This window comes from Choristoneura fumiferana, chromosome 7 (assembly GCF_025370935.1).
Source record: "Choristoneura fumiferana chromosome 7, NRCan_CFum_1, whole genome shotgun sequence".
Classification (NCBI taxonomy): Eukaryota; Metazoa; Arthropoda; class Insecta; order Lepidoptera; family Tortricidae; genus Choristoneura; species Choristoneura fumiferana.
This window is the reverse complement of record NC_133478.1, coordinates 11,513,273-11,525,573: the sequence shown is the minus strand read 5'-3', so window position 1 is coordinate 11,525,573 and position 12,301 is coordinate 11,513,273. Positions and strand designations below refer to the sequence as shown.

The following is a 12,301-nucleotide window of genomic DNA, read 5'->3' as shown; positions in this document are numbered from 1 at the left end:
TCACAAATCACTCGCCAAGTTTCAGGTCTCAGTACAATTTTAGAGACTAATAAATTTTCAATTTTGCGGCAGCCACTCGAAACTCTGAGCCATTCAAAGTCTCCATTAAAACTATTATGGCAAGGCATTTAATTCTGTTGTAAGTTGTATCCTCGGAACTGTTTTTAATCCGTCTTCGGCTCCTCTCGATATTGCCGGAGCTTGGAGATGTAAGAGGATTATTTTGCGGTCGATAATATTTTTTTCACACCTCTCCTTCAGAAAAGTAACTTTTCCTCCCTGACGAGAGGGAGCAAAGTGCTTTTCTAAGTGTTTTATTGCAAATGCCATTGCATTTTCATTGCAATTTGAAGTTGATAATTGTAAAGCCACGCCATTTTCTATGCTGGTTATTCTGTAATATTATTAAGAATATATTTTTTTCAAGTTTTTTAATGCTCTGTGTGAAAAGTTGTATGGGCCACTCGGGAGCAAAATTATTTTCATCTTGGGCGTTAACACTTGAATCCCTCATTCTACTTTAGAATCCTGAGCGTAGCGAGGGTATTGTAGAATCCTTCGCTACATTCTGGATTCAATTTACGCCCTCGCCGTAAATACACCATTTTGCTCCCTTGTGACACAAATAACTATTTATCATACCTACCTAGTAATACGAAATGTTATGTTTGCCAGTAATTTTTAATCGGTTATTACTGGGAAGAAAATTACCTAGGCTAAAAAAAGTTACTGAAGAAGATTCCTTGCTATTAGTATCAGTAGGTAAATACTCTTGACGAAAATAGAGAACTGCTTATCTTTAAGGTTGCTTTATTCAAGGTTTTAAGGTTAAAGTACTAACTCCTAGTTAACCAAGTCATAACCTCCTAAAATATTACAAAACACCGGCCAACAGCGTGTAGTATACGCTTTACTACCATTTTGATTTTTTCAAATTTTTCCACCCAACAGTTTAGATTTTAGAGGGGGGACGCTCGATTTCAATGCAAATTTGCACTTTAAAGTTGAATATTTCGCAAACAGATCTCTGAATAGAAAAATTGTCTTAGCAACCCTCCAATGGTTTTAAAAGACCTATCCAACGGTACCCCACAGTATAGGGTTAGTCGAGAAAAAAATCACCCCCACATTACGTTTTTATAGGAGGTACCCTAAAAAAATTTTTTACTGTTACTATTGTACCACTTTGTCGGCGTGACTAATATGTATACTCATGTCAAATTACAGCTTTCTAGTACTAACGGTCTCTGACATTACCCGCGGACAGACAGACAGACAGACGGACACACATGGCGAAACTATAAGGGTTCCTAGTTGACTACGGTACCCTAAAAATAAACATTATCCGAATGTCTAACATTACCCACTTTTGGAGTTTTTTAATTCCATCTCGCACCTTTCACATCGGCGTAATATATTAAAACTTACTGCGCAAACGGCCTCTTAATACGCCCTTGAAGATCTTTTTATTATTGCTTTTATTCGTTTCGCGGTTTGAGATAAACCCTTAATTGCGGTTCTCCCCTCGAGACGGTAATCTCACAATCCCTCTATGAAATCGCTGATAGTTTTTGTGATGTTTTTTTATTAGAAGTGGTATTAAACATTTGATTGATGCAGGCTGCAGGCGTCAATTTTTGAAAGTACATATAAACAAACTACACTTTTTCACTTTGGAGAAGCTAGGTACAATGTATTTCATTGGAAGTGGTACCTATTATTTTGCAAGTACTTAGTAAGTAGTAATTTTAAACTATGACAAGGATAATAATTTTCATACTATGCATCATCGTAAGTTGAACATGACTGCTTGCTGTAGGTGTGTATAAGTATTATGCAGAGGGGTGTATGTCGAGAGCCCTAAGGCTAGCATGTAGTGTTTTTGGAATAACGCATATTTTGGAAAGGATAAAGGAAACGGTCTTTTCATCACACTTGCTCGTAAACAGTGTCGTAACATGCAGGCTACCTTGGTTGCAACCCCCCAAATAAAACCCTCGACCTTAATGTGCTTGTCATGAAGCCCGTGGTCGGAAAATGAATCATTGTCCGTACTAATTCTCTTGTCATGAAGCCCAAGGTCGGTAAATGAGTCAGTGCCCGTACTGATGGTGCTGCGCGCGCTGCTGCAGGACCACATGCACACGCACGCTGCGGCGTATGCTGCGGAAGGGGGAGGGGAGGGTGGCGCTGCCAAAAGCGCAGCCTAAGGTATCGCCAATATTGGAAGAATTATATTTTTTCTTTTACTCGCAAATGTGATGAAAAACATTGTATGTCGCACGGGCGGTACTATAATTACGAACATCGACTCATTAAAGCCCTCAGTCTTCGACTTCGGGCTTCTAATAGACTCTCGTACGTAATTACTTATTTACCGCCCTTAAGACACAATGTACTATTATGTTATGGACCTGCCACAGCACAGTGTTATTAACTAATTTGTTTAGATGCCAACTTCACGTCTCAAAGCCAAGAAAGAAGACGTCTGAAGCAAGAAAAACCATGAAGCATGTTCGTTCCACTCTAAGTATGAACGCCAAGCATATACTTACAGTTTGGTGTTCTACCTTACAGTGAACTGAGCTGCATTCTAGCATCGAACAAGGAATAAAGAAGTGAGAAGAATAAATTTTGATGTTCATATTATTTGCAAAACCTTTACCTTTACCCAAAAGAAAGGACCACGTGAGTTTCATTGGTAAAACTAAAATATTAATAAATATATATTTTTAAATAATAATGTTTTTTAATAATGGTTTTATTAATATAACATAACACAATGCCAATACTTTTCTTTCAATTACTTAAATGTATTGAGGTAAAATGGAACGTATTTTTTATTTCATTTTAGACAATAATAATAATTATTATTATTAATAATAATTTACCGATGAACCTCAAAAAAATATTTATTATCTTTTGATTGCTACCTATAACTACATATATTATAATACAATAATTGTTGAAAATTATTTCATAGTTATCTATGAATTCAGTGCTATTTTTTTTTGTTAAAATAGCAAGTAGTTGCTTAATCTCCTTCATAAAATAGAAATTAAGTGATGACGCCTCTGTTTTCGTAATTGACATCATTGTAATAATGGAGTACAATATTGTAGGAAAATATTTAGGTAGTTCTTTTTTCATTCTTTTTCTTCTCATTTATGTGGGAATCTTCTACCACGAAACAGACACACACGCACGCGCACACGCACACACACACACACACGCACACGCGCACGCGCACGCGCAGGCACGCACGCACGCACGCACGCACGCACGCACGCACACATATATACCCAGACACTTTCGCATTTATAATATTAGTAGGACTATAGAAACAATTCGTTTCTAGTTTGTTCTACTAGAGACACTGCCAATTTGTCCATAGTTTTATTAAAACCTGAACACTAACATCGGAGCACTAACACATTCAAGACGTCTTTGTCAAAACTCCATTCTTGTGGCTCAGTAGAATATATTCTGTTCTCTATTACATTATTTTAGTGACATTGATGGTGCTATTTTCATCCTGACATATCAAAAGACAAGGAACTAAGAGAGATTTGTTTAAATGGAGCTTAAAAGGCTCGCCAAGAGCAGCGGAAGTAGCCGGTAGCGCTACTTCCACCGGACGTAGCTTCGTGTTTCATTATTCTAACAATTCAAGTAACAATGGAACTTTTAAAATTATCCTTATATACTTTTATGTAGGTACTAATATTCAAGTTATAATGGTAGGTTTATAAAGTACAAATCATTTTCTTAGAAAAATATGAACTCGACAAACTTTTCAACAAATTCAGGGTTCAAGGTTTCAAAAGCTCTACAACAAGTTTTTACCACACATTATGTCACTGTTCAATTAGCCTTCAATACAAGTCGTTCGTAAGAAAACAAAATCCTCATGCCATTCCTAATACTGGCCACAAACATATAAAAAAAATAGTTCAACCTTTTTTTGAGCTATTATAGTACTGGCCATAATATACAATATACTACTTACAACGAATTAAAACATGAAGATGTTCTTTTGTTTTTCTTGTGGTTTTATAATGTAAAAAAAGTGTAAAAAGGTGTAGTGCAGAAATACATATCGATACGACGGGTGACATTCTTTCCCGGCCCGGATAATACCGGGATGGAAATACCGACCCTGTTTTTCGTATACACGCCCATAGAAGATCCTGTCAGTTTCTTTGGGCGTGTACACAAAAAACACGGCCAGTATTTCCATTTCGGTGTTATCCGGGCCGGGAAAGAGTGTCACCCGATACGAGTAAGATTATTTATAATACGTGTTAAATACATAATCGCAGGTTAGTGTTTCGAAGTTAAAGTGTTACGCGGTATAGTTCTTTTTCTTAATATATTAAGTTTTGCCTGTAGTTTCGTCTGCGTTCCGCTGAAACTAAAAGTAGCTCATGTTATATTAAATATATGATATAATTTTTCCGAGTGAACTTAATGAACATTCAATTCAAATCAACAATCGATCTAGCTTGGTCTTATCTCTGGAAATACGCGTGCTTCCGATCTTTCACCCAGGTACAGCCAGCAACAGAAGTACAAAGCTGTTGTGGTGCTCAAAATTATCTTAAAAAATATCTGACTCGTATTACTAGATATCGGATTATATGCACTATCAAAATGCCTAAATATGCATTCAAATACGCATTAAAAAAGGGCACAAACTATTTATTAATAGAATGTACGTCTATTTTCACATTATATTTATAAGTACATTTATTTTCTATCTTTGTTGAATTCTATTTTGTTAGAAGACGAAATATGTATAAGGCAGTAGTTGTTGTCGACTTTTTGTAGGTTTCTGTGTTGCAGCTAAATGGGAAGCAGTACGACTCACAAGTTGATCGATTTAATATTATTTTTATGAAGGTATTCGCTTTTCACAAACCTTGCAAAAAATCACAGTACCATCGGTCGTAATTTGGCCTGGGTAATTTTTTATCCAAAATTCCATTAGTCTGTTTTTTTTTCACCTAAACCTAAAATTGCTAAAAGTGGATCCGAAGCGGTAACGTTTCGTGTGCTCTGCCTACCCCTTTTGGGAATACAGGCGTGATGTTTGTGTGTGTGTGTGTGTGTGTGTGTGTTCTTTTTTCACTAGCGGGATTACTACAACAAAAATAAGATTTTTGTAGATAGATCGGACGTATCGATGGCATAAACTGTCAATCAAAAAGTACCGAAATATGCAATAACGCTATAAAAATAGAATCCGACGTCTACTTATTACCTTGGCAGTACAGTCGTGTGTAAATCATTTTGAGCACAGTAACCGCTCATCCACTTCTGCTGCTGACTGTACTGGGTTATCAAAGGCATTTAATGCGTTAAGAACAGATTCTAACACAGACTTTGTTTTCAGATGAATTCTGCGAAGAGTACCCTCACAGCCTAATCCCGACACCGGGGTACTGGATCGAGTGCTCGCGTCAGAAGATCACCACAGACACCATTTGGGACGAGTCGGAGTCTGAACACGACAGTGGCCCCGATCGGGATAACGCTGAACCAGGTTAGCTATACTTATGGGTCAATCAACTTTCACGTGTAACTCGTGTCCATGGCAATGTCTCCTAGGTCACTCATTAAAAGTATGGTTTTATTAGGCACAAATTCAGCAAAACTTCGGAATTTTGACAGTTCTAAGCTAGTTGCTTTAAGGCTCGTCTCCATAAGCATGTTAGTTGTGTACATTACAAACGTTTTTCTGGGCAACAGTATCACTGTTTTCTACTGAGTCATGGGACAGAATTACAACACTTAAAAGTTGGTCGACCTTTATACTACCTCAACCTATGTATCCCTACCTGTCTATCTGGTGACCTGACACGGACCTTCCTAGTTCAGACACTAGTCTCCTCCACGTGACTCTTTTACTTTTATTGGGACTGTGCTATGTTATTACCATAGCTCGGACAGGTCATCACAAAACAATCGCAACGCGGTAATAGAACAAGATTAATAGAGTCGTATTATGTACAGTATTATTTAATTATATTTCTCAATTAAATTTATAACGGAACAATATAACAGCAACAACAAGAACAACAAAAACAACACAACTCAACAAGAACAAGACACAACACAACAACGAACTAGATTAATAGAGTCATATTATGTGCAGTATTATTTAATGCTGCTTGATTAACGATATTTTCGAATTTAAGATCTTCACAGTTCGACAATATATTTACATGCCGCTTTATCTGCTTACCGAAATAATTGACAAACTAACTGTATTTTTGATAGATTTAATAAAAGCAGCGTAATAACTCGTAGGTAGCCAAAAAGTGAGTTAGAAAAATAAGGAGGTTGCGGTGATTCTTCTCCTGTCACATTACCCAGTAATATAGGGTGAACATCAAATCTTATTTCGTCTCTACCGACCGTTCCTTCTATTTGTATACACATATTACATTCAATAGTGGGTAAACGACTAGAGATGCGTTAGATATATTTGAGAGCTTTTTTGTATCATTAAATTATTATGTTATTGCCAGTGACTATATCATACACTGTGTTATTCTTAATTTCCGTTAACTTCAGCAGGTGGCTCAGTTAAACTGCCTGGTAACTAACTTTATGGCCAAATAAACACTTTTTTTTTGTTTTTTATACATATAATAACTCCACAGTCATTGTTAAAGGTCAATTTATAAAATTTACAAACTTAACGAGTAAAATTGATTTCATTCTATACTTTATGAACTAAAATACAGTGTCGATCAAATAAGAACTGCTGGCAATTTTATAACGTATCCTGGTGAAGCATCTTCCGAGATCTGTCTGCTGTCATATTACTCAGCATCGGAGATGAAAATTTAATTTGATCCTATTCTGCCTCGTTGAATCCGGGAAAGCCAGTTGCAATGAGGGCTATCGCGTATGAATTCGCCACTAGAGGCGCTAGTGTAGCGTGAGGTCTCCGAAATGTCAAATCTCATAGTTTTTGGGTGAGCTACGCGGGTTTTTTTATAATTAGAATAATTTTGTGAATATTTTGCAATATCTGAAATTAATTGTGGCAATATGCGTTTAGGGGCAATGAATGTCTGTGTTTTGAGACAGTTTTGTCTTTCGGAAACCTTTGTCCTCCCTTTTTTCCGAAAAAAACGGGGACTGCAACACTGTGGCATGCTCGATATTTTTATGGTACGGGTTTAAGGTGTATTAAATATGATTTTAATCTAAACTTGCTTCTTTTAAATGCTCATGGTTCACGCGAGCGAAGCCGCGGATAAAAGCTAGTAATATTATAAATGCGAAAGTAACTCTGTCTGTCTGTCTGTCTGTCTGTCTATTACGCTTTCACGTCGAAACCACTGAACCGATTTTAATGAAATTTGGTGTATAAGGTAGTTTGAACTCCAAGGATCAACATAGGATACCTTTTATTCCGGTAGAGGGCGCCACCGCGCGATAACCTAGATCCGCGCACACGAAGTCGCGGGCATAAGCTAGTATTCATCATCATCATCATCAGCCGGAAGACGTCCACTGCTGAACAAAGACCTCCCCTTAGAACGCCACAATGAACGACAACTCGTCACTTGCATCCACCGGTTTTCCGCAACTCTCACGATGTCGTCAGTCCACCTCCCTCGCCACTCGAGAACTTTTCTCCCCCAACGGTTATCTGTTCTTCGAGCGATATGGCCCGCCCATTGCCACTTCAACTTGAATATTTTTCCAGCTATGTCAGTGACTTTAGTTCTACGACGAAGCTAGTATTAATATAGTTCAATTAAAATAAACATTCGCAATGAAATAGACCAACACTTCTGTCCTAGTGAATGAATTATAAAGTGCGCGAAAAAAGACATTAAAAATCCCAGCGTAACTTGCAAAAATCGATTCAGTATTTGAAAGTCTAGAAAAAAACAACAAAGCCATCATCAGGACGCTAATGTAGTGACTAAAATAAAAAGGCCAAGACGCACGTACACTCAGACACAAAAAAAGTAATACTCGTTGGGTTTCCGTTAGGGGCTTTACGTAAAATAAAATTTTACGGCAGACGGGTATCAAACAACAAAAAGAACCGTTTCAAATATTTCCTCCCGACACTTACAGGTGACGTAAAGGAAACTTTTTCTAATTTCAACGAAACGTTATTAAGTTAAGACTCGTTATTACTGTCGATTCTCTGGTAACTTTCTTTAATTAACTCAAAAGGAACACGCAAATTTAAAGTGTTGCATCATCTCTGTTGTCGCTATTATTATTTTGTTCCGTTTTAATCATAAGCATATTCGGTAAATAGCTCAACTTATGCTGTATTTTAAAATTTTAAATAAACTAAGCTCGCAATGATGAGCAGGTTTTTATTATTTTTTGAATATACATGATATTTGGCTCTTTTATCATTCCGAGTTTCAATTTGTATGTTTAACCGTAATAGAGACAGACCGAATAAATACCGAAAAAAATAGGGGCTAAGCAAGATCTTCATTTTATGAACTTAAACAGATAGGTAACTATTTTCTAGAGGTGTACGGGACCCGTGCAACTCGCACTTGGTCGGTTTTTATTATTGTTTCTGATGATGGTAACTCTTTTCTTCTATTATATTAGCCTCTACCTTCGGCTTCACACCCCTAATCCGGGTGAAGTAAAACTCTAGGATTTTACAAAAAAAAAAACCGTGATAATTCTCAAAACTGTCACTAAAAAATAGCTGACGTAAACACAGTAATTCAGCAGACCTATGTTGACGGTCTTTATTCTTTTTCGTTGGAAAGACGTACAAATAGGTAGAGTCACAAGAGCTGGCACGAATGAATTCAATAAACAAATGGTAAAGCATCACAAAATGATTAAATATATACAAAGGTTGATTCAATAAGTGACAGTCGTGTTTCGATAATCTAGTCTCATGACCACCCAAAATCAGTTTGAAATGTATAACCTTGTGTGCACACTAACGTCAGGAACTGCTATATTTCGTATAAATTTTGCATCTGACGTGATCATATTATGCGGTACCATATTCTGCAGCCGCGTGCGCGTTATTCGAAACGAAATATTTGTCGTCAGCGGTTGAGGTAAACGCAACGTGTTGTGGTCAGTTTGGAATTTTCCAATAAACGTGATTTCCGAATCAGTGGATTTGCTTTGTGAAATTTTCTGTACAAACACAATATCGATTCACCTCTGTATTCAATAAAATAACTTTATTGCATCCCATACGATTTTTCTAGAAAGATAAGTCATGTTTATAATTAATGTGCAATTACTAATTTAGATGGAAAAGTTAAATTACTTGTTTAATAATAGGTAGAGGTAGAAAACATAGCAGTATGCCAATTTTTTCTTATTTTGATAGTAATTACTTGTTCATCAAAACTCTAAAGACTAATTGGCACATTGACTTACAAGCGATACTAAACCTTGTCATTTTATGGTGCGCAAATGGCATTGAACCCTAGGATGATAAACATCGAAATAGATTAAATCGCCACGGGTGGTATTAGAAACGCCAATTCAGTGATAAGCAATAGTACATTGTGCATTAAGGGGCTTAAGAAAGAGATTACTAACGAGAGAGAAGTTTGTAATCCCCTTACGGCCCGTGATACACAATGATTTTCATTAAATTGCGAAAAAAAAATATTAACAGGTCGGCAAAAAAAAGACGCTAAGAAAACAACTGAATAAAATAATAGGGTAGCCAATACAGGGCGCTACAACAAAATTCGAAAATCGAAGTTCGTATCGTACCGTCCCTCTTACTCTCGTATTAAAGAATATTTGCGTCAGCAAAACGATACGAACGTCTATTTTTTAATTGCGTAGTAGCCACCTCTGATTGACACTTTTTTCGAGTCGTCTACCATAGATAATGCTAAGCTAAATTACAACATGTTAAAAAAATATTTACCTAGGTACTAAAATTATTGCAAAACAATTTGTTATAAATTTAAAATATAAAAATAACGAAGTTTCATGATGCGTGGAATGTTTTTATGGTGTAAAATTTGGTTATAGCTAAGTTTTAAAGATGTAAATAAAACGTTGGCTGACTTCAAACCTCTTTAGTCTGAAATGACGTACCTACTTACTTTTTAAAACTAAAGTCAAACATAACTCCCTTGAGAAGAAAAACTTTACGTAAATCCATAATTCCCGCGGGAACAATTGAGGCCATTGTCCTTTACTATATGAACAGGCATGGAATAACATCATTGACGAGCAAAGTGTGATGAAAATGAAATTTCCATAAGGCTTGAAACCCGTATCATTTAGGATATACCGACATTAATTATGTCTTTTCCGTTTCAGTTAGCAAATACCATTACGTACGCAAATGTAAATTGAGTAAACAAGGCATCCGAATAACATCCGATCCAACTACCTACTACTAAAACGCATTTTGATTCTACTCGAAATATTGACTTTTAGTGCGAATATCTATCCCACTAATATTATAAATGCGAAAGTTTGTAAAAGGCTGTTTCTTGGTTTGTTTGTTTTTGACATCTTCACGTCTAAACCACTTAACCGATTTAGATGAAATTCGGTACATTCGGGTCGGTTTTATCCCGAATAATCGCATAGTTCCCGCGGGATAGCGATAAACGAATTCTACGCAAATGGAGTCCCTGGCACCAGCTAGTCGGTTATATTTTATATTTCACCTTTCGTTGTAAACATACGCAAGTATCAAAATGCGAAGTATTACAAACATCACTATATACATCAGGCAGCCAAATAACGTTTTGGAATACCGGGCCGGCCGTAACAGGAAATTAAAGTACCTTAACAATATTGTCAGTCGGTTTGAAATGAAAATACGTGAACGATTGCTTTATATTGTTATTTGCAAAATTTATTGTAGCATTTACATTTATTTAATAAAGCTGATGCCGATCATTTGCGAAATACAAATGGGTATGATTTTTATTGATCACCTAATAAATGCGTTTTCGGCGACCTAATAAATAATATTTGTTCCTAAAATAGTAGATCGGACACCTAAATTGAATCACCAAATAATATTAAAACAGTTACCTAAATATTATTTAAAAATTACTCGGGAATAATATTGATCATCAAATAATTAAATTGGGTTCCAAAATAATAGATGTGTCACTGAAACTGAATCACCAAACAATATAGAAATGGGTTCCTAAAAATTAATTATAATATCTGGAAAATAAGCCGTAGTGGCCTAGGTGGTTTGACTTATCGCCTCTCAAGTTGCAACCACTGAGTTTTTCGAAGTGAAATATTCACAGAATATTTAGTTGTATAACCAAATTAAAAATACATAATTAAGCTAAATTAAAATAAAATAAATATTTAAGGGGGGTCCCCATAGAACAAACTTGATTTTTTCCGTTTTTTAGACGACCAGATGGCCTAGTGGTTAGAGAACCTGACTACGAAGCTTGAGGTCCCGGATTCGATTCCCGTGTCGGGCAGATATTTGTATGAAAAATACGAATGTTTGTTCTCGGGTCTTGGGTGTTTACTATGTATTTAAGTATGTATCTATCTATATAATTATATTTATCCGTTGCTTAGTACCCATATCACAAGCTTTGCTAAGCTTACTTTGGGACTAGGTCAATTGGTGTGAATTGTCCCGTGATATTTATTTATTTATTTTGCTGTCTATTATTGTTGTATAGATAATGGTACGGAACCCTTCGTGCGCGAGTCTGACTCGCAAATGGCTGGTTTTTTAAATTATTAATGTAACAAATCAAAACTGAACGTATTTTTATTTTGCACACTGGATTCGTTGTATACCTATAGTGCTGTGCACAGACCCTTTTCAATGTTTTTACATTTTACATGTATAACAAGGCATATTATAGAAAATTAAGGATGCGCTTATAAAAAAATATCACTCATTTACCACGCAGCAGTACTAGGACTTCAATTCAATATCAATTTGAGAATGTACTTATGTAAGTAAATATAACATCTTCAAGGCACACTAGACTCAATTTAAGCCACTGGCAACTAATCAAACATCATTATTCTAACGGTAATTTACATGTAGAAAGTTAGCTGATTCAAACTCAATATTCAGAGAGACTGTATAAACGTATTGTACCGCTTTACTAGCTGACTGTACCCACGGGAGGGCATGAATCTTGCGATAACACTCAGATACCTACTATATAAAAGTTAGGCCTTCATTTGAATTTATATCAGACATTTATTGCCAACTCACAGTGCGGTGAAAAATTTTACCTATACCTACCTTTAGTTATCTCGATGCATATCTAAGGGCCCAGTGACTTATAAAATGTGGTCG

The 12,301-nt window shown here is 36.1% G+C and overlaps 1 protein-coding gene across 1 annotated transcript in view; it reads left to right on the top strand.

Annotated features, from left to right (window-relative positions):
- rsh (Rap GTPase activating protein radish) overlaps positions 1 to 12,301 on the top strand; it is a 204,271-nt gene that overhangs the window by 150,191 nt on the left and 41,779 nt on the right. The window contains exon 10 of the mRNA XM_074090187.1: positions 5,396 to 5,545. Within this exon, the coding sequence (XP_073946288.1) occupies positions 5,396 to 5,545 (150 nt within the window). The remainder of the gene's footprint in view (positions 1 to 5,395; positions 5,546 to 12,301) is intronic.